At 35.2% G+C, this 21,186-nt stretch overlaps 1 protein-coding gene across 2 annotated transcripts in view; it reads left to right on the top strand.

Annotated features, from left to right (window-relative positions):
* The window catches only part of AGMO (alkylglycerol monooxygenase), a 346,489-nt gene that overhangs the window by 129,427 nt on the left and 195,876 nt on the right, over positions 1 to 21,186 (top strand). For both annotated transcript variants that reach the window (XM_034668583.1, XM_034668580.1), the window contains exon 5: positions 12,064 to 12,159. In XM_034668583.1, coding sequence (XP_034524474.1) covers positions 12,064 to 12,159 — 96 coding nt within the window. The remainder of the gene's footprint in view (positions 1 to 12,063; positions 12,160 to 21,186) is intronic.

Here is a 21,186-nt window from a genome sequence, read left to right as displayed (position 1 = left end):
ATTATAATGATCTAACATTTGTATGATTCTTTATAGTTTACAAGGCACTTTTAGATATCATTTATTGAATACTTTCTGTGTGCCAGATAATCTTCTAAGATCACTTTATGCATTAACTTATTTGATCTTCATGGCAACTTTAAGACACTTTAAAATGATGGAACTGAGTTTATAGTTCAGTCACAAAACTATTAAAGGGAGGAGTTTAATTTGAACTCATTCAACCTGGCTGCAGGGTCTTGGATCTTATCCTCCACACTAAATCCTCTTGTATTTGTCTCTACATTGTTTTTCACTTACATTACTATGTTAGATCAAGTGTTACTATTATCAGGGGACAGAAGATCAGTGAGGTTAATTACACAGTTAGAAAGTGACAAAACCCCATATTTGAAACCAGGTGTCTCATAACCTATAAAAATACATATACTTGCAGGTGTTGTAACCCAAACAACAGCATAGGCAAAACCAATCTATAAGCCAGTGATGGTACAAATACATTTGTTAAAAGAGATATAAAAAAAATCCACCCCTCCACCCCCCATGCTACACACCCATGTTACAGCTTGTGTTAATTTCCTAGGGCTGCCATGACGAAGTATCACAAACTGGATAGCTTAGAACAACAGAATTGTGTTGTCTTATAGTTCTGGAGGCCATAAGTCTGAAATCAAGGTGTCATCAGGGCCATGGTCCCCCTTGAAGACTCTAGGGAAGGAACTGTTCTAGCCCCGTCTATGAAATTTGTAGTTTCTGATAGTTTCTTGGCTTTTAGGAACATAATGCCAGTCTTCACATGGTGATCTCCTTGTGTCTATGTTCAAATTTCTGCTTTTTATATGTAAGGACATCAGTCATTTTGGACTAAGCCCGCCCTACTCCATTATGAGCACATCTTAACTAATCACATCTGTAAGGACTCTATTTCCAAATAAGGTCACATTCAGAGGTATTAGGGAACAGGATTTCAACACACAAATTTGGGGGGGGGGCACAATTCAATCCATTCCATGCTCTAAGAAACATAGGTGGAAAAGAAAGAATTTATATTATATGTTCCATCTTCTTATAGCTTATAGTGGAACTCTGGATGATTCAATGTGAAGAAAATACTACCTCTCTTACAGTTGTCTAGCTCAAGACTAGTCTAGAGCTCTAGTGAATAAAGGGAATAGGCTTCCGATGGAAGGGAGGTATACTGATTATCCTCCCTTCTTAAGAAATAGTTTCATTAATACAAACTTTTATTATCCTGTAGAAAACAGGCTTAAATATATGACCGATTAAAATAATAATCTCAAAAATCTTTATTCTCTCCTGAGTTATCAAGATAACTTTGCACAAAGATAACTCAAGCCTCCAGAGCTTACATTTTGGGGGAGAAAGCCTCCAAGAAAAGATAGAGCTGTGTTTGGAGTTGTTCCAGGAAAATCAAATGCAGTGAGTGAACTGGCTGTCTGAGGAATTATCAAACAAAAATTTTTATCAGAGCATCATAGACTTCAGAACTAGAAGAAATCTGGGAGACAATATATTTAAATCATCCATTTTAAAAGCTACAAAATGAATCTCAGAGGGGCCTGCTACATCATACAGTATTGAACATTGCTGGTTGGAATTTGAGTCCAGACATCTCACTTCAAGTTTATGGTAATCTTTATCCTGGTTTCATTTGTGCCGTTCCCCCTGTTAAGTCAATGTACTCAAAGTTACAGATTAGTGAAAACCTAAGTAAAATGCAGGTTCACACCTATTTATTGCCAGTATAAATCCCTTTTATAACCTCATATCATCTTGCCAACAACACAAAATATGCTGAATAAGGAAATGAGCATTGGGAATTCATCAGAAGCTGTTAATTTGGGGTAGGAGAAGGAGCAGGCAGATTTGCAGTGTGGGAAATGAAAGGTAGAGATTATGAATCAGCCTGGATTTTTGTGTAGCATTTGTAGGTCTGTTCGAAGATGGCATAGATGGGACACCTGGGTGGCACAGCGGTTAAGCATCTGCCTTCAGCTCAGGGCGTGATCCTGGCATTATAGGATTGAGCCCCACATCAGGCTCCTCCGCTATGAGCCTGCTTCTTCCTCTCCCACTCCCCCTGCTTGTGTTCCCTCTCTCGCTGGCTGTCTCTATCTCTGTCAAATAAATAAATAAAATCTTAAAAAAAAAAAAAGAAGATGGCATAGATGATGTAAGTGTCTGTGATGGTTGGTCTTTCTAGACATTTAAAATAAAAGAAGTCATCAGGATTTTCTTTGAGTCTTTTTAAAGATTTTTTTCATTAGCACTGATATAAGGTATATAACTTGGTAGTTAGGTAACAATATGTCTTAGAACAAATAATACATGTCTTTGAAGAGAAAATTAACTTGTAAAATGAAAAGTATAATTAATCTCAGAGTTTTTTTCTTTGATATTACTATGAAAATTAGGGTGGCAGACCTGTCATTCTAAGTAGTTAAAGATAAAAATTCAGCTTTCAAGAATCTCTAACCATACTTTCTGCACTTTTTTAAAAGCCAGTTTTAATCTTAGCTTTAACATTACTTTTCCTAAAAGAACTGCAATGGATGGAGTACCATTTTAAGTGAGCTTTATTTAATGTATACTGAAGTAGGTGGTTTTGCATGTTACTTCAATCTTTTACTATCTTAATTGATATAATGACTTAAACTTGATAGTGTTTCCAAATAATAGAGTGTGTCTAGATCCATGGATATTATGTTATATATAACAGTGTCAAGATTAACATTTCATTTTCTTCCAGGTTTTTTCAGATAAAATACCTGAATGCTATAGTTTATATTCAAAGTATAGCTAGAGAAGTGCTAGAAAATAATACAATGGGTTATGTCAAATGGTTACAGGATCCAACTTCAAGGAACTCCCAATGGCCAAAATCCAGAACAATTTGAACAACAAAATATATAACACAGTGTGGAGTTACAATCCAAAGCATAAAATAAACATCTTTGAAATCAGTCCATACTGATACAGATAAATGATTGAATAAATAAATGGGGACAAATATATGGGAGATAACATCCTTTAAAGAATTCCAAAAGAATTCCAGATAACATACATAGTTAATTCCTCACCCCCCAAAAATGGTGCTTAATGCCTCCCTTACCCCACTCTTTGATTGTAGACTGTACTGAGTAACTCCTGTCCAAAGAATAGAGAATGTATAAGGAATAATAATGATGTAATGGAACAGATGGTAACTACACTTGTGGTGAGCATAGCATAATGTATAAACTTGTCAAATCAGTAAGTTATACTTGAAACTAACTTAAAGTCGTGTGTCAGCTATATTCAGATACAAACAAACAAAACAAAAACAAAACACACACACACCAAAAGGAAAAAGAGACAAAGGGTGAGGTGGGGGTGGAAGGTAACTTTAGAATGGAGAAACCCAGCAAACACAATCTCAGATAAAGTTAACATTAACAGGGGTATCTTGTTGATAGCATAGTCCCTTTGATAAGATGTGATAATAAAGTCCTATTAAATGGCCCTTCACCCCAGGGGTATTTATCACCAAAACCGATAGCCCCAGGCTTTAACCATAAGAAAAGACATTTGTCAAACCTGAATCGATGGACATTCTACAAAGTACTTAACCTAGTACTCCTTGAAAGTATAAAATGAAACACAAGGGACATCTGAGAAATAGCCTCAGGTCGAAGAGGCTCTAAGATGTAAAGACTATGAAGTAATGTGTTCTAGGTGATATCCTAAAACAGAAAAAAAGAACATTAGGCGGGGAAAGAACTAGTGAAATCTAAATAAGGTGTGGAGTTTAGTGGAGTTTAGTTATGTACCAATTTGTTTCATAGTTGGGGCAATTCAGCACAATAAAATGTTAATAAGAGAGACCAGGTGGAGAGTATGTAGCTACTCCATACTATCTTTGCAACACTTTTACAAATGTAAAACTATTATAAAAATGTTTATTAAAAAATACAACTACATGTACATACCTGCATTTTCCCAGAGCCACCGTGGATGATATAACAACTCTAGGAAACCAAAAACAAACCAAAGCCCCTTAGAACTAGCAGCAATAGTCATTGATTCCTGGGACGCCTGAAGCATCCTAGAGAACAATGATTCAGCCAGTACTATTTTATTTGTTTAAAGATTTAATGTATGTATGTATGTATGTATGTATTTATTGCAAGAGCACGAGCCGGGGGAGGAGCAGAGGGAGAGGAGATAGAAAATCCCAGGCAGACTCTGCACTGAGCATTGAGCCCCATGTGCGGCTCGATCCCACAACCCCAAGATCATGACCTGAGCCGAAACCAAGAGTCAGACACTCAACTGACTGAGCCACTCAGGTGCTCCCAGCCAGTACTATTTTAAATTGGTTCTAAAGTAACTCTTTATTTTTCCATTCTTAATCCCTCAACCCATCACCTGCTGTTCCCTTTCCAGAATGCTGGCTCTGAACAAACTGAATTGCTCTATAGCTTTGAGAAAGGAATTTCGTAGACTCCCTACCATATGCAGAGGTAGTCAAAACCTGGTCCCACTTCCGTCCCCAGTCTCATCCTCCACAATCCCCTACTGTCACCTCATCTTCAGGTAACAGTTTTCAGTTCTCAAAATCTACCATGTCATAATGTCTTGATATGTCATTGCACATCCAGTTGTATCTGCCCGGAAAATTATTGGTCCTTTACCCCTGTTATATCCTTCAAGACTCAATTCATTCCTCTCTACAGATGCTTTCTAACTTTGCCTAGGTTGCTTTTTTTTTTTTTTGGTCCCATAAAATCCTTCCATATCTCTATTATAGTATTTGTTATTTGCATTATTGCTTTTCATACCAACCTGTAAACTTTAAAAGGTATTTTTCACTAATATATCTAAAGTGCCTGATGCAGTCAGTGCTTAAAAAATGTATGGTACATAAATGAAAGAAATTTTAAAAAGTTTTATGGATGTCATATATTTGACATTATGGGTGTCAAACATTCTGCTATGTTAACTAGGCTAAGTCCAGTGTGTGAAATAATTTAAATCTGTCATTTGAGTATTTATTATTTAAAATATCTCCAAAAATTAGAGCATAGGTGAGTAACTTATTTACCTTTCTGAATAAAATATATTTTAGCATATTTGTTTCATATATGAAGCTATAGAATGAGAAAGAGTAAGCTCTACATTTAATGAGCTGAGTATTTCTCTTAAAAGCTAGTAAATTAATGATAAATGCACTTAGTTTAAATGACTAGGTTAGTTAAATTATTTTTAGCTCTGTAGTATATCTCAATCCTTAAAATTGTTTTGTTTCTTAGGTTAGTGTTATAATCAATATTGTAAGAATTTGTAAAATACGTTTACAGTGTATTAGCAATCTAAAAAGAGGTAAGTTTTATCCACCATCAGAAGAAAGAAATATAGTTATAACATCAATTTATGAAAACTTTCTTCACCACAAGTTAGAGAACCTGTAAATATATGGTAATATTATTTTTGAGCATAATAATTTAAAAATACATACTGATTACATTTAAGAAACATGAGGGATCAATTTGCCAGAAGTAAGGAAGTCTGAATACCAGATAGCTCAGTTATTAACTAGCTTTGCCACTCTGAATCACTTTATTGTTTGCATCTCAGTGATTTTGTACATGAAATGGGGGTATTTAATATTTGCTCTGCCTTCTTCTATTGTTATTTTGAAAATTATCTTAAATGATGAATGTGGAAATTCTTTGAACTATATCAAGTATAACTCACATGTATAATATTGTTTTTATATTACATATAAGACTGCAGAGGCACATTTATTGAAATCTCAAATCTTTTATTACATCGTACTTTCTGCCAAACTACATAAGCAAAGACCATTTTTCAGTATATGGGAGTTGGAATTACATAAAGACAAATGTGAACAAATAAAGACACAGAAACTAACAACTTTGAGGTACTGCAGTCAAATACACTGGGGATAAAATTCTCATAACTCTTATGTCATACATGGAAAGTGTGCCCTGAGCCCCCCATGCAGTAAAGAAACAAAGCATCTCTCAGGACTTTGCCTCAGAACTCCAAGGCGTCCCTTGCCACCCTCAACCACCATTCAAAGACAGCATAGAAGACAAAGTTCATGTCCACATATTAAATAAATGAAGCCCTTAGCTTGTTTGTATATTGACCAGTTTGAGCCTTGATTCTAGCATGCATCAGGAAAATGGAATTATTCTGTAGTGTACCAAAGTCAGTTTAAAATTTGGTAAAAATAAAATTATTCTCTGATATTTGATGTTTCATTTTTACAGAAATTTGATAGTCATTTGTAGTTTTTATGATGAAGGATAAATAAGAAGACTCATAATGAATAGCCCTATTGCTACTTGAGGAAAATGTAAAACCAGCTAAAATATTCAACTCTCTTTACATGTAGTTGCTCTTACTTTGAGACGTGCATCCATTCTTTTTTTTTTTTCCATATACAGTCTTGATTGGCAGAGCTGGTCATGGTGGCAAAGGTTAGGCATATAAAGAGAAATAGGACATGTGCTCTGTTCTTAAGGTGCTTGCTTTCCTTGGTGGGATTCCAGTAAGTCGACGGCCATTATAAATACAAGTTGTTAAGATTTTAGAGAGAAGTGTCTGCTTTGGGCACCCATAGTGGGTGCAGGGGAACATCACAGAAGAAATGCCTGAGCCCAATCTGTAAGAAGAATACAATTTTGCCAAAAATGAGGTTGTAAATGGAATATTATGTAGAAGGAGCATGTCTTTGAAAACAAAAAATTCTGGAAAAAAAAAGTATAATAAACTTGGGAAATTGCAAGTTAAGTGTATGGTATGTGTATTAGTTTCCCAGAGCTGCCATAACAAAGTACCAAAGACTGGGTCTTAGAAATTTATTGCCTCATAGTTCTAGAGGCTAGAAATCTGATATCAAGGTATTGGCAGTGTTGGTTCCTTCTGAAGGCTGTGAGGAAGTATCTGTTCCATGCCTCTCTTCTAACTTCTGGTGGTTTGCTGGCTATTTTTGGTGATCCTTGGCTTGTAGATGCATCGCACCAATTTCTGCCTTCATCTTCACATGTCATTCTTCCTGTGTGCCTGTTTGCCTCTGTATCCCAATTTCCCCCATTTATACGTAAACTGTCATTTTGGATTAGAGCCCACCCTAATTGACTCATTTTACTTTGATTACCTCCATAAAAAATCTATTTCCAAATAAGGTCACATTCTGAGGTACTGGGGAATAAGGCCTCACATATCTTCTGGGGAAACACAATTCAACACATGAAGTTTGAGTATGGCTAGAATATAGGATGTATAATAAGGTGGAATGGGCAAAGGGGAAAATGGATAAAAGCATAGAAATGGGAACAGAAAGATGGGCCTAGATTAGTTAAAATAAGGACTTCCTTAGTAGAAACACAAGCACTTATTCCGAACATACAATTTAAGTAGTTGTGTTTTAAAGATAGAGATCAGTGCACTCTGTCTGCAGTCACAAGATTTGGTTCTGTGTCATGATAGATTATGTAGATTTTAAGGATGTGGGACAGTATACTTGATTATTCAATCTTTAGTTCCTCAGTTATGAAGGAATTGTTTTTCTCTAAAGTAGCATTATAAAAATAAAATTTATAAAATTTATAAAATTAAAAAAATCTTAGAAGTACAGATATTAGTAAAGTTTAACTACTTTGTTAAAATAAGATAGATATGAATCCTGGAGCTCAGTTTTATTTTCCCATTTCATTCAAAGTAATTAGACACCTAACTTGAACCTGTTTGCTTTGTAGCTTACTTGTGGACAGCTCTCCTCGCTCGACCCCTGCTTTTCCTCCCAGTTTGTCATGGCTCACAGCTTTTTTTCCTACTTCATCCAACCTGAAGTGCATAATTTCTTTGACTCTGGAAAACAGTCCACTTCTTTCTGTTGCATCTACCCTGAAATCCCCAAGCTGTGCTTGAATCCGGTCACCCACCTACTTCGTTCCCATACCCAGCTTGCTGAGCTCCACAGATTCCCTGTAGCACCAGCTGGCAGCTTGGTACCCCTCCATGTATGGCTTGTAGATGGAGCTGAGGGGTCGGTGCTGCTCACCAAGCCGTCCTCCCTACCTGGGAGAAGACATTCCAGAATTCTGCAGTCTCCTCAGGGGCTCTTCTCCACTCATGCTCCTTGCTTTCAGCCAATGAACATATCTAAAACTTCACAGAGAATGCAAGTTTTTCTGGTTTTCCCTCTCTCTACTTTCTTTACAAATCATTAAGATTTGTGAAATCACAAGTGCACACACTTTCTTGTCTCTAGTTTTACAGAAAATGTTTACCTCTTTTCCGAAGGTCTTATCCTTAAATTGGTGACATTGTTCCTGTCTTATTTCCTGTCTTGGACTTTGTATGACCAGCTACTCTTGACATCTGCCCCTCTTCCTCTGAACTGGCTCTTTCTGAATACATCAAAAATATATTCGTATCTCTCACTTTAAAAAAAAAACAAACATGAAATCTTCTCCCCCATCTATATGTTCTATTGAAGGAAAACCCCCAACTCTCTCCTTCCTTATTCTTACAGAAAGAGAAGTGAGTAATCCCTACCTCTATGTCACCACCTCTTTTGAGTGATTCTTAAACTTAGTGAGGTCTGGATTTCAGGCCTACTGCTCCACTCATCCAAACCTACAAATCTGGGTCATTTTTCAATTCAGTTGATATTTGCACAACATACTTGCTTACTCACAGCTTCCTTGGGTTGTACCTGGAGGACTCCAACACAGCATTCCCTAGGTTGAACCTTATAAACCTCTTCTGTCTGCTGTCTTGGTAAACAGTATCACCCAACATACAAGCCTACAGATCTGGGTGTCTTCTGATCCTCCTCTGTCCCTGTCATGTCCTATGTTTAGGTAGTTACCAAAGCCTTAGATCCATCCCTTGCATGTATTCTGTCCCTTTATTCCCATGGCTACTGCTGTGCTTAAATGTGTGTGATTTTTTCTGGGCTAGTGAAATAGACTTCATACCTATTTTTACATTTCTCACAAGCTTTAAAAAAATGTTAACTGCTCTCTCACAGCCTGGGATAAATCTAGTCCCCTTAAAATGGCATTAAAAGGCTCCCCTCCTGGTTTTGACCAAAGTCTAAATTACCTTTTGTTTTTGTTTTTGTTTGGCTGTGATGAGTCATAGACTCACCAGAGACTCTCTGATGAAAGCTATAGATGGTTTCTTCAGAAAATTGCATATGCCTCCTTGCACAAAAGCTCATACTTTGTTGTAGTGATGTCGAAGGGGTTCACAGTCTCCCTCAGATCTGTCTGTGAATGCCATAGTCCACACCAATCTCTTGGCACACTCTCCAACACTTTCAAGAAGGTTGAGATACTTAAAGTTCGCTTAATGTCCTGCTTGATGATCACCTGTACACAACCCCTGGCTGCTCCATTCGCTTGATGAGCAGAATAAAACCCACTCATACTCTACCCATTAGCCTAAGGTCACCTCTAGACCTATCCTCATTCTCTTTTAACACATACAGGTCTGGGTTATTTTTCTCCTTTGTGAACCAGTTATGTATGACTTCTATTAAAAGGTAACAAAAACCTAGAGTAGACAGTCAAATTTGAAGCTAAAGAGCCTTGGAATCAGAATGACATGAGTTGAATGCATGGCAGAAATGGATATATTTGGTAAGCAGTATAATGCCCCCGACCCAGGTACTGAGAGTTTAACTTTGCAGAAGGAGAAATTCTTCTCCCAAAGTAGTACCATTTCTGGCTTCATGATAGAACTGACACTTATATTGTTTTTAAAAACTACAGAGAATTTGGAAATGTGAAGATGTGAGGTATAGAAGATGAGTAAGGATTTTCAGAACTGAACATTTACTAAGCTGCTTTCCATTTTAGAAATTAGAAACTTGGTTGTATCATTAGATCTTTTATAGTACTATATTAATCACAAGAATTTAACTTTCACGTAGGTCATGTGACCTATTCCCCGACCTATATCTTTATTTCTTACTATAAGTTTCCTTTTTTGAAATTCATGCTGAGCTAATTTTTTCCAGTTTTCTGCTAATTATATTTACTGATTTGTAAGATTTGAGACATAGGTTTATCAGACCCTTTTTAGGAAATCTAATCCTATGGGAAACTCATTAAGAAAGTATTCAATAGGCTAATACCCTTGTGATTCACATTAGCATAGTAAAGGCTCTGAGAAGTTCTGAGACAAAATTTCACTTGGTAAAGTTACTACTTCACAACTTAGTTGAGCATAGAGCCCCCTTTTCCATAACAGCTGTTATTTGAAAGGACTATTTTCCACACTTTGAGGAATTGTAATGAAATATAAATGTTCATCTGGTATGCACTCTCTTTCCAAATAAAACTTATTACACATCCAAGATAAGTCATTTTACATTTTAATTCACATCTCAAAGATTCCAAAATACTCCTTAACTTAAAATGTTTTTATCATAGGCTATATGTATGTTTCAAATAATTTTTTATTAACCTGTTGTAAGAGAGCTATTTGAATATATTTTTAAAAATCAACATAGGGGCACCTGGATGGCTCAGTCAGGTAAACAGCAGACTCTTGATTTCGACTCAGGTCATGATTTCAGGGTGATGAGATCTAGCCTGGCTTAGGCTCCACTCTCAGTGAGGAGTCTGCTTCTCTCTCTGTTCTCCCCCCCCACCTTGCTCTCTTTCTCTAAAATAAATAAATAAATCTTTTAAAAAATTCAAAATAGTATCACAGATCTTTTGGAACCAGAAGGATGGCTAAGTTTCAAATGGTTTTCTCCTTCACCACTCGTTTGAGAAAACTAAAGCCTAGAGAAGTTTAAGAACTTTGTGAACATCATGGAGAGATTCTGTAGTAGACCAAGACTTAAAACGGATGTTTTGAAAAAGAGCCCAGTATTCTTTTGTTGCTCACTAATCCAATCATTGCTGAATATATAAATATTCATTTATTAATAATAAAAGTGATCCCGCTTGTGATGACAGTTGAGATTTTTCATGACTTAAGGTTCAAAACAAAAACTAGAAGAGTAAATGTAAATGTCCAATTTCAAATGCATCATCACAACTAAACATACTTGAAATGATATTGACCTGAGAACAAAAGCTTTAACAGTAATTTAGAAACAAAATTTAATATTCAGGAGAAATGTTTTTAAAAGAGCTAGTCCTTTGGAAATATTAACTCTATAAAATCCAAAGTGTAAAATGGAGGAAAGATTCCTTTTATTCTTATTTGTTTGTTTAGTGTTTCATTTAATGAAATGTTTTCTTACAACATGAAATCACTCTTGAAGATCAAAGTCATTAGGAAAGCACAGCAGATTGTGCTTATTAGTTGATTCTAACTGGTTCTGTGGTTTAAGCATAAGTTGTTTTTCCAAGGCAGAGGCATTTCCGTCTGTTAGGAAATACAGACCTTTAAAATTTGTTTCCACTATGGCATTGTAGCATAGCTTCTTCCTTACTAACTTTGAGAAATTAGGACATATCGTGCTCTACCACATAAAAGCATATTTAAAAGAGAAAATGTATTCTATCCTCTTGTTATATTCTTATACGAAGTTACTTTTTTAAATTATAATTTCATTTTATCACTAAGCATGCCAGGTCATAATACAGTTTTGGGGAGCTATCAAGGTATAAAGGCACATGCTCTTTTCTTTTTTTCTTTTCTTTTTTTTTTTAATTTAAAGTATTTGTGTGTATAAGAAAAACCTCTTTACTTCCAGAAAACACATCTAACCTTTTCAAGATTAAGGAAATAACACACCACGTATGCTATTTTAATTAGACAATATTAAATGTGGACTAAAAGTCTGGTTGACTTAGCCCCAACATGTCTGTAATTTTATCACCATGTGGAAAATTAATGTTGCAAAGTCAAATGTGGCAATAAAATATACAGAATAAGGTGTATTTGCTAAAGAATAAGGTGTGTTCATGAAGTTTATACTCACAATGTTGAACCATTAGTAAAAGTGTATTTTATGTTGAGAATTAATATGTGTAAATTTTAAAATTTTTAATTTTTCAGATATTCTACTCTCCCCTGGCCCTCTTCATACCACCTTCAGTATATGCTGTTCATCTTCAGTTCAATCTTCTCTACCAGTTTTGGATCCACACAGAGGTAACTTTTTTTTTTTTTCCTAAGTTTTATACCTAAATAGCTAGCCTGAAGCAATGTCCTGGAAATCCACTAGCAGCTGATTTATTGTGTAAGAAAAATCTTTGTCTGCCTTCTTTAAGGAGAAACATCTGTTCATTTTTATTCCTTTTTATTGAATATATATTGCAAAGTTTATAAGAAGCAATGAGGCCAGTTGGTCTCAATTAAATAAAACAGTTTTTTGAACTATTAAGTACCAAAACATTCTAATACTATATTCAATACAATATCTTCCTGTATTACAGTTTATTAAACATTGTTTACTAAGAGTTGTTGAAATTCATTTCAAATTAAAGATTATAAATTTATATATATAAATTTTTATATATTTATAAATATATGTAATTTTATTTATTTAGTATAAATGTTATTTAAATAATTATTTTATACCATAATTTACTATATAATAATAAACAATATTTATGTGTCAATACTGATACATTTTAATGTACATATTTATACATACATAAATATATCAATCAGTGGGAACTCCTTGAAAAAAGTTCAATGCTTAAAGAGATTGTGAAAATATCGTTTGATTGGAAATCTTGCTTCAATTTTAGAGTTTAGGTTTTATTTAGAGAGTGTTCAATTTGTTTAGGTTTTTTTCCCCAGAAAAGTGAGCAAATATAATATCTTGGGTTTTCTGTGGTATCTCAAATTGTCAGATTTGAATGTTTGCAGATAGATCATTAAGCAACTGATTGTTTTATGAACTATTGTACTTTTCTGGTTGTTAAATACCAAAAATCACAGACCCAGAAAAATTTTTACTTATACACATAAGAACCTCTCAAAACATTTGGCATTTGTTGGAAGCCTTTTGAAGTTCCGTAGGAAACACGTTGACAGGTGTTGCAGCTGGTTGAACAATACCGCAAATCACAGCTGTATTCGATACCAAAGCTTGATACAACAAAGTGCATTATTTCATTAATCTGCAGTATTTCATGCTACTGCTCTACTTGGAATAAAGAGACTGTTTCTATGACTTTGGACATATGTGGCATTATTTGAAGACCTGTGGTGAAACAGCATTGCATTTTATGGCAGTTGACATACATCAAGCAGTCAATAGGACAACCATCTGAAAGAGTTGTTGAGGCCAATTCTGACTGTAGAGGTCAAAGACCAAATTTGTTTAAATCAGTAGAGGAAAGCTTTCTGATGATTTACATGGAGGGGTTAAAGGAGAATTACATTTTTATAGCAGCTCTGCTACAGGTCAAACCACGTGTTGGGTCAGGTATTAGTTTGGACACAGAACAATGGTGCCTAAGTAACTTCCGCCTTTTCCTGTGCCCCTCTGAGAGGTCTATGAGCTTGAGTTTCATTGCAGTATATAAAGGGGAAGTGGGGGAAAGCCAGTGGTGAGACATTTCTTTTAAGCTCAGGACCTCCAGGTGGCTTTATTTCCAAACTCAAAAGCAATGCATTACAACCTTCACTTGTGTTGTACTTCATATTTTTGAAACTACTGTATCATGTATAATTACTACAGTTGAGCTGCACAGGAAGCAAGAACACACTTTCTGCAATTGAGGTTTGGCTTTCGAAATTTTAAATTCTATTACTAGGTGTGAATACATTTATAAGATTTTTTTTTACAGGGGTGCATTTGATTGCATTTATTATTATAGATAGCATAGACACTTGTTTAACAGAATCATACAGGAAGTGGAACCAAGGGATTTGTAATAGCGGCTGTTTCTGGAGAGAGGAGCAAGTGAAATTGAGAACTGGAGTGGGGAGAGGACTTAACTTTAAAAATAGGTTTATTATTGCCGTAGTTTTTCAAAGTTTAGTACAAGAAACCATACTCCTTTCACAGAAACACTACGTCAGCCATGGTACACATGCAAATGGTGGCCAAAGAGCCCTGAACAGTCCTGAATGGAGGTTTGATTCTTTCAGTTGTTTCATGGCTACTGACATCCGTGAAATCAGTTTTCACTCTGGGGGGGATTTGGCCTTAAGGAGGTACTGATTTTCTCATCATGAAGATGGGTTCATTCACGTCAGTCAGGTTAGGATAAGAAAAAGTAAAAAAACACAACAAAGCAAAACAGTAACAACATACTTTTGAAAACTAAAGAGTATATAATGAAATTTTCTGTTTACTTTTGGATTACTTTGATGAAGACACAGCAGTGTCCATTCCCTTTCTCTTTTCTGAAAGTTACAAAAACCTTCTACTATAAACTGTACTCTGTTGTTTAATTTTTGCCTCTGTTCTTGTTTATTGTTCATTCATCCAAAGTGTCTGCAGCATATAGTGATGCCCTTTTCTTCTGAGTTTACTAAAAGCAAGTAGAAAAACTTATTATTTAATACATGTTTTAAAGTTAAGAGCTGTGGAATGTTGTCATTTTTTTGAGATTTTAGATGATATTTGGGTATTAGTTGATTCACACAGTACAGTAGTAATAGTGACATCTAGTACCTTATCATTATCTATTACCTTTGATTTGCTGTCATTGTTCACGTACATATCAGTCGACGCTTGTGCAAAGAAATATAAAAGAGAAATAATTCTTTGGTATTGAAGATTTGAACCCATATGATTCAAGGATTTTATAGTGCTGAACCGAATCCCCTAAATGTAATATGATGCAATTACAAACAAAATGAGCAATCTTTTTATGTGCTAATGTGGACAGATATCTAAAAAAATAACAGTGTATAGTGTATGCTAATGTTTATATTAAGAAAAGGGAAACAACCTATGTTTTAAATGTTCACGGATGCACAAAATGTTTCTAGAAGTACAGATAGGTAGCCAACTCTTTTCCCAGGGGAGAGATGTTTGAGATGACTAGGGAGAAGGATTAGAATGAGATATTAACATTAATTTTACCCATCCTAATGTGGGCAAGGAGCTCTCTCTTTGTGGTAATATTTCCCTAATAATTGATGATGTTGTGCAGCATTCCATGTACTTATTGGGCATTGATGCATTTGCTTTGATAAACTGCCTGTTCAAGCTTTTATCTATTTTTTGTTGAGTTGTTTGCCTAAGTGACTTGGAATTCTTTATAGATTCTGGATATAAATCACTGTCAGATATATGTATTTCAATTATATTTCCCCATCCTGTAGAATGCTTTTTCATTTTCTTTTTTATTACTTTTGAAAAAAATATTGAATTTTGAAGTTTAATTTATCTTTTTCTGATGGTTAGTTTAGGTGGGGGTTTTTTGTTTGTTTTTTGTATTTTCTCTAAGAACTCTTTGATTATCATTTTTATGAATACCCACTTAATATTGCACCATTTAAAAGTAGAAACTTTCTTTCAGCCATTACATTACCTGAGTCCTTCGTTGAAAAGAAATTGACCATATGTGGTCGGCTCTAATTTCAGACTTTTTTCTCTTCCATTGATTTGTTTCCTCTTATAACAATCCCTCACTTTATTGATATTATAGCTTAATATGAAGACTTGTTTGTACAGTTGATACAATAATTTGTTTAAAAATTCTCCAGGACTTCCTTATGGACAATTGTGTAGTTTTGAATAGACAGTTTTCTTTCTTTCTTTCCTTTATTTATGCCATATATTTCTCTCTCTCTCTCTCTCTCTCTTTCTTTCTCCTCATTGCTTATAGTTCACAGATAGTATATTTTAGGTCAAATTTTGAAACAAACAAACCTGGCCATTTTTCCTTAAATACTGTATCTACGCCTTTGTCTCTCTCTCCTCTCTTTGGACTCAAAATACCTGTTTATTAGACTCTTTGATATTGATTCATATCACAGTAATGCTGTCTGTTTTTTAAATTTCACTTCCTTATTTAGATTGGTTAATTTCTATTAATTTGTCTTCAGGTTTAATTACCTTTTCACCTGCTCTCTCTAACGTACTTTTAAGCCCATTCAGTGGATTTCTCACATCAGATATTGTGCCTTAAATTTTCAAATTTCCATTTTTATTTATAAATAGTTTTTGCTTTTCTGCTGAAATTGTCACTCATTATGACTGTCTTTTCCTTTAAGTCTCAATCTTAAGAATCATTTTAAAATTCTCATCTGCTAATTCCAACATCTGAGTCATGTACAAGTCTACTTCAATTGACTCATTTTTCTTGGTATGGATCACATTTTACTTCTCTATGTGTCTAGTAAATCATTATTATTATTATTGTTATTATTATTATTATTGTTATATGCCAATCTCCATGACACATTTGTTGTAGGGATTTTAGATTCTGTTATATTCCTCTGGCCTTTTCTTATTTTTATTGTAGGAGGCAGTGAAATAATTAGCTAATTATCCTGCATTTTTGGAGGCTTTGATAGGACCTGGGACTTTTAGTATGGTCTTTAGTCCTGGGGCATATTCATTATCCTTGGTGGTCTTTAATTGGTTGCCTTTAATCTTAGGGAAGAACTATACTTTTTTTTTTTAAGATTTTGCTTAAATTTTGAGAGAGAAACAAAGAGAGCACAAGCAGAGGGAGGGGCAGAGGGAGAAAGAGAAAGAGGGAGAAGCAGACTCCCTGCTGAGCACAGAGCCTGAGGCAGGGCTCAAGGTGGGGTTCACCGCCACCAGGGCTGGATTGTAGGGGGGGGGGCTCAATGCCAGGATCCCGATGTCTGCACCTAAGCCAAAGTCAGATGCTTAACTGACTGAGCCATCCAGGTGTCCCATATCTTCTTTGTTTTTTAATGAAATGCCTGTAGTATTTACAAAGCCACTTTAACTTAGTGGGATTTGCATTCTACTTTTTCTCTTAGGAGTACCAGGCTGCGGTTGAGATCTTTGTCAGCAATTTTCTAGCTTTACCTACCTAGTTTTTCAGCAAGTTCCTTAGTGCCTCTCCCTATGCATGAGTATTTGTATGAATGTTTAAGAGTCAGCCAAGACTCTTATTTCAAGAGTCAGGAGACTCATTTGAGGATATTGTGGCTTCTCCCTCCGTGGGTCCTTTATAGGAAAGAAACCTTTCAGTTTCCACTCACTCCTGCAGTCTCAGATTTTGATTTCTGATCCTAGCTCAGTGAGACTGGCAGTTCCACTTTCAGCTCTTCCCACTCCCACCCCCTTCTTGGAATGAGGACATGCCTTAGGGCCGCCCTTCGATTAGAATCCTACAGAGCCAACTATATCCGCCAAGCACAAACACTACCGTCAGAGCTCTAGTTGGCAAGGTATGAGGAAAACAAATTCTTCTCATCTGCAATACTATGCTCATACAACTGTTCCAATCAGGTCTTTTCTCTGGGGATATATATATGACACACCTGTAGAGTAAGCATCAATAGAAATTAGAATATAGAACTTCAGGAATGCAATGAGCAAAATTAGAAAGCGTAAGAGATGCGTAGTGGAATTATGAAGCTACGGAACTGAAGAGACAATAAGAAATGGAAGTTTACAGAAGCGAGGAGATACAGAAAAGAATAGGAAAACGTAACTTTATATGGCAAAAACGATAGAGTGGTAGCAGCATCTCATTTCTTCATACAACTAATAGAGTGGTTTGCTTATGGCCCTTTTGTAGCCAACATTATGATTTTCATGGAAGTCTAGCAGTATTTATCTGTTTTTCAAAGTCTTGTGGACTCTACCAAGACCCAGTCTTGTGTAAAAATGTAGTTTTAAGTATGTTTATCTGTTTCATCCTATTATTTCATTAAATCATTATATATAAAATATATAGTATTTGTAGCATGAATTTTAAGTCGTGATTGCAGATAAACACGTTTAGTTTATCTCAGATTTCTGTAGCTGTTATTTTAATATTTGTGTACATGGGAAATGTGTTAGAATTATTAAGCTAGTTGACAAAGCTTTTTCATTAACAAATTAATATTTATTTTGCATAAAGATGACACTTGAGGAGATAATTATTGAATATTTCACATACTATAATTATTAAAACTAAAATATGAATATTATAACACGTGTTATTCATCTCAAGTGCTTTTTAAAAAACATATTAAAAGTATGAATTATTAATATGAACAAATGTACTTGGATTTTAGACTTAAGAAAATAATGCACAAATTTACTTTAGAAAAATGTGTATCTTTATGAGTTTGCGATTCTGATCATGAAATGCATTGTTCAGGGTTTTTTGTCATAATCTTTTTTTTCTAATCCAGGAACTAATCAATGTAGAAAATTATGAAATTTGCGAAATTCAATATATCTTTTTTTTTTAAGATTTTATTTATTTATTTGACAGAGAGGCAGCGAGAGAGGGAACACAAGCAGGGGGAGTGGGAGAGGGAGAGGGAGAAGCAGGGTTCCCACTGAGCAGGGAGCCTGATGCGGGCCTGGATCCCAGGACCCTGGGATCATGCCCTGAGCCGAATGCAGACACTTAATGACTGAGCCATCCAGGTGCCCCTCAAAATATCTTTTTAAATATTTTAATTATTATATCCCACAGACATCCATTGAGTGCCTATGTCATTCATAGTCTTGCATGTAATACCAGGGACAAAAAAAATTAAAGACTGGAACAATGAGACAATATTCTGGATGAAGGAAAAGTAGCTCAAAAGATATTTAAAAATGACTGAACTTTAGAAGACTAAACAGTTACAGTCATCCCAAGCCACAGATTCTCAGTTACTGATATTTGTCATTGGTCTGATATGTCCCAAGGAAAAACCCAAAGAGATGACATTTCTGTTTATTTGTCTCTTATTTATTTCATTTTGTATGTCATTTACTTCTCCAGAACTCACTTTTTCAGGAAGTATTTTAAGTGTTTTAACAAATACTGTCTCATTAAATCTTCATAACAAGTCTATAGAATAGATAATACTATTTCCTCAAGTTAAGTATACTAAGTAACTTGTCCTGCATCATAGGACTGGTAAGTGTCAAAGCTGGGCTTTGTACCAAGTAGTCAGGCTCTAGATTCCTTGTTCTCATCCATTTCTGATCTTAATGTTATAATAGCCACCATATATTAAACATCCAGTATATGCTAACCAAAAAAATTTTCATTTAATTCCTGTAAAGTAATTTGAATCACTAAAGGTCAATTAAACTTTTATAGTTTGTAAAGAATGAATATAAGTTCAAATAACGTCAGTTAACGAGGCTTTATTTTAAGGCTACATGTAGAAGTACATGCAGCAGGAAGCTATCCCAGAAATTTAATAGACAATTTCAGGAAACTGGAACTTTTATATTCACCAACTTTGTGAGCAATCACTATCCTTTTTAAAGCTAAGAATATTGAGATTCTGCAGTTTATATAAGGTAACACAATTGGCTTCAGAGCTTATGTTTTGGCCATTGCCTACTTATCACCCTTCCTCTTCAAACAATATATTTGGTTATATCTCAGTGAGGTTATGCCTCACCATGATGGGAGGTAACAGGGTTCATAAATAACCCATATGGCCCAGTGAAAGAAGATCAAAGCTATTGGTTAGTTAAGACAGAACTTTTTTGCAATCGTGCCTGGGCCAAATTACTGTGTGACTTTTATACACATCTACTTGTCCCTCTTAAAATTTAATCTATCTTCAGAGGTTGGTCCTAGTGAAAGTCCTTTGGTGATGTTCAGTTGCTTGATGAGCAAAATCTTAATTGCTTTAATTTTATGTTTCTCATAGATTTCAAATAGATTTCCTGTGTATATCCTATTACTTTACATTCTGTGCAATTCAGTCAAAGTTGACTATTTTTCATTTCCCAAATACATCTGCTATATAATAATTAGTTTATCTTCTTTCATATTTTCTACATTTTGCTGTTCTATATGTTCTTTAAGGCCCAACTCAAATTTGTTCTTCATAAAGTGTCTCTTCTATTAAGAGTGAGTACCTATGTAGCTCAGACCACTGACACTACAGTGTCAGTCACTGCTAAGTATTTCATAAGATTTGCTTATTTAGGGGTGCCTGGGTGGCTTAGTTGGTTAAGTGTCTGCTTTTGGCTCAGGTCATGATCTCAGGGTCCTGGGATGGAGCCCCACGTGGGGCTCCCTGCTCGGCTGGGACCCTGCTTCTCCCTCTCCGCCTGCCTCTCCCCTCTGCTTGTGCACGCTCTCTCTCTCAAATAAATAAAAAAATGTTTAAAAATAAGATTTGCTTATTTAATCATCATACAATCCTATTTCCCCATTCAAAGAGATGAAATTGAAATATGTAGAGATTAAATAACTTGCCTAATGTTGTAGCTAATTAGTAGTAGATATGTAATTCAAAACCTGGTAAACTATTTTCTCCTTTCCTCCTCTGAAATCTGGTATCACTGATTTTACATTTCTTAGAGATGACCTAGATTACTTGGAACAACGCCAATATATGTCTATTTCCCTGGTATAATTGTTAATAGCTCATCCTTTCACTCTTTTAAAGTATTATACACTCGTTTTCCTCCTAAACAGCTCTTTGATCTCTTTTAATCTTTCCATTCTATTACCTCACCTTAGCTTATGCTCCTTCAATCCAGTACAAAGATGGTTCTGATAGAGTTTTATTCTTTGCTTTTCCTACAGACTCTTTTGTCTTCCAAATATTTGGATACAACAACCCGGTGATGATTTTAGAAGCCCAATTATATCAGGCACTGCCAACATAAGAACAAATATCCACACTAGGAAGTTTTGAATGGCTTTCGGCTGCCTCCAAGACAAAATCAAATACCTTAAATTCATGAATGGATTTCAGGGTTCTTAGAAAATGACCCTTGCTTACCTCTCTATTCTCATCCCATTAGTCAGATGCTCCCCCTAAACCACACTGCATTTTGCTTTCAAGCACACCAAACACTTACTCATTTTCTGTATATATACATGCTCTCTTTGTTGATGACCTTTTCCAAACATTCTTCATGATGCAACTGGATTACTACTTCCTTCAGAATGTCTTTTTTTCACCTCATACTTAACTCTACAAGTGCACTTTTCTTTACATTACTTGCTGTGTTTATTTCCGTTTCCACATTGGCAGTTAATGAATGAGAGTAAGCTCTGTTGGGGGACATGAATACTATAACACATTGGTTCCTGCTTATGGAAA

Source organism: Ailuropoda melanoleuca, chromosome 1, assembly GCF_002007445.2.
Source record: "Ailuropoda melanoleuca isolate Jingjing chromosome 1, ASM200744v2, whole genome shotgun sequence".
NCBI lineage: Eukaryota > Metazoa > Chordata > Mammalia > Carnivora > Ursidae > Ailuropoda > Ailuropoda melanoleuca.
This window is presented reverse-complemented; position numbering and strand designations above follow the sequence as displayed.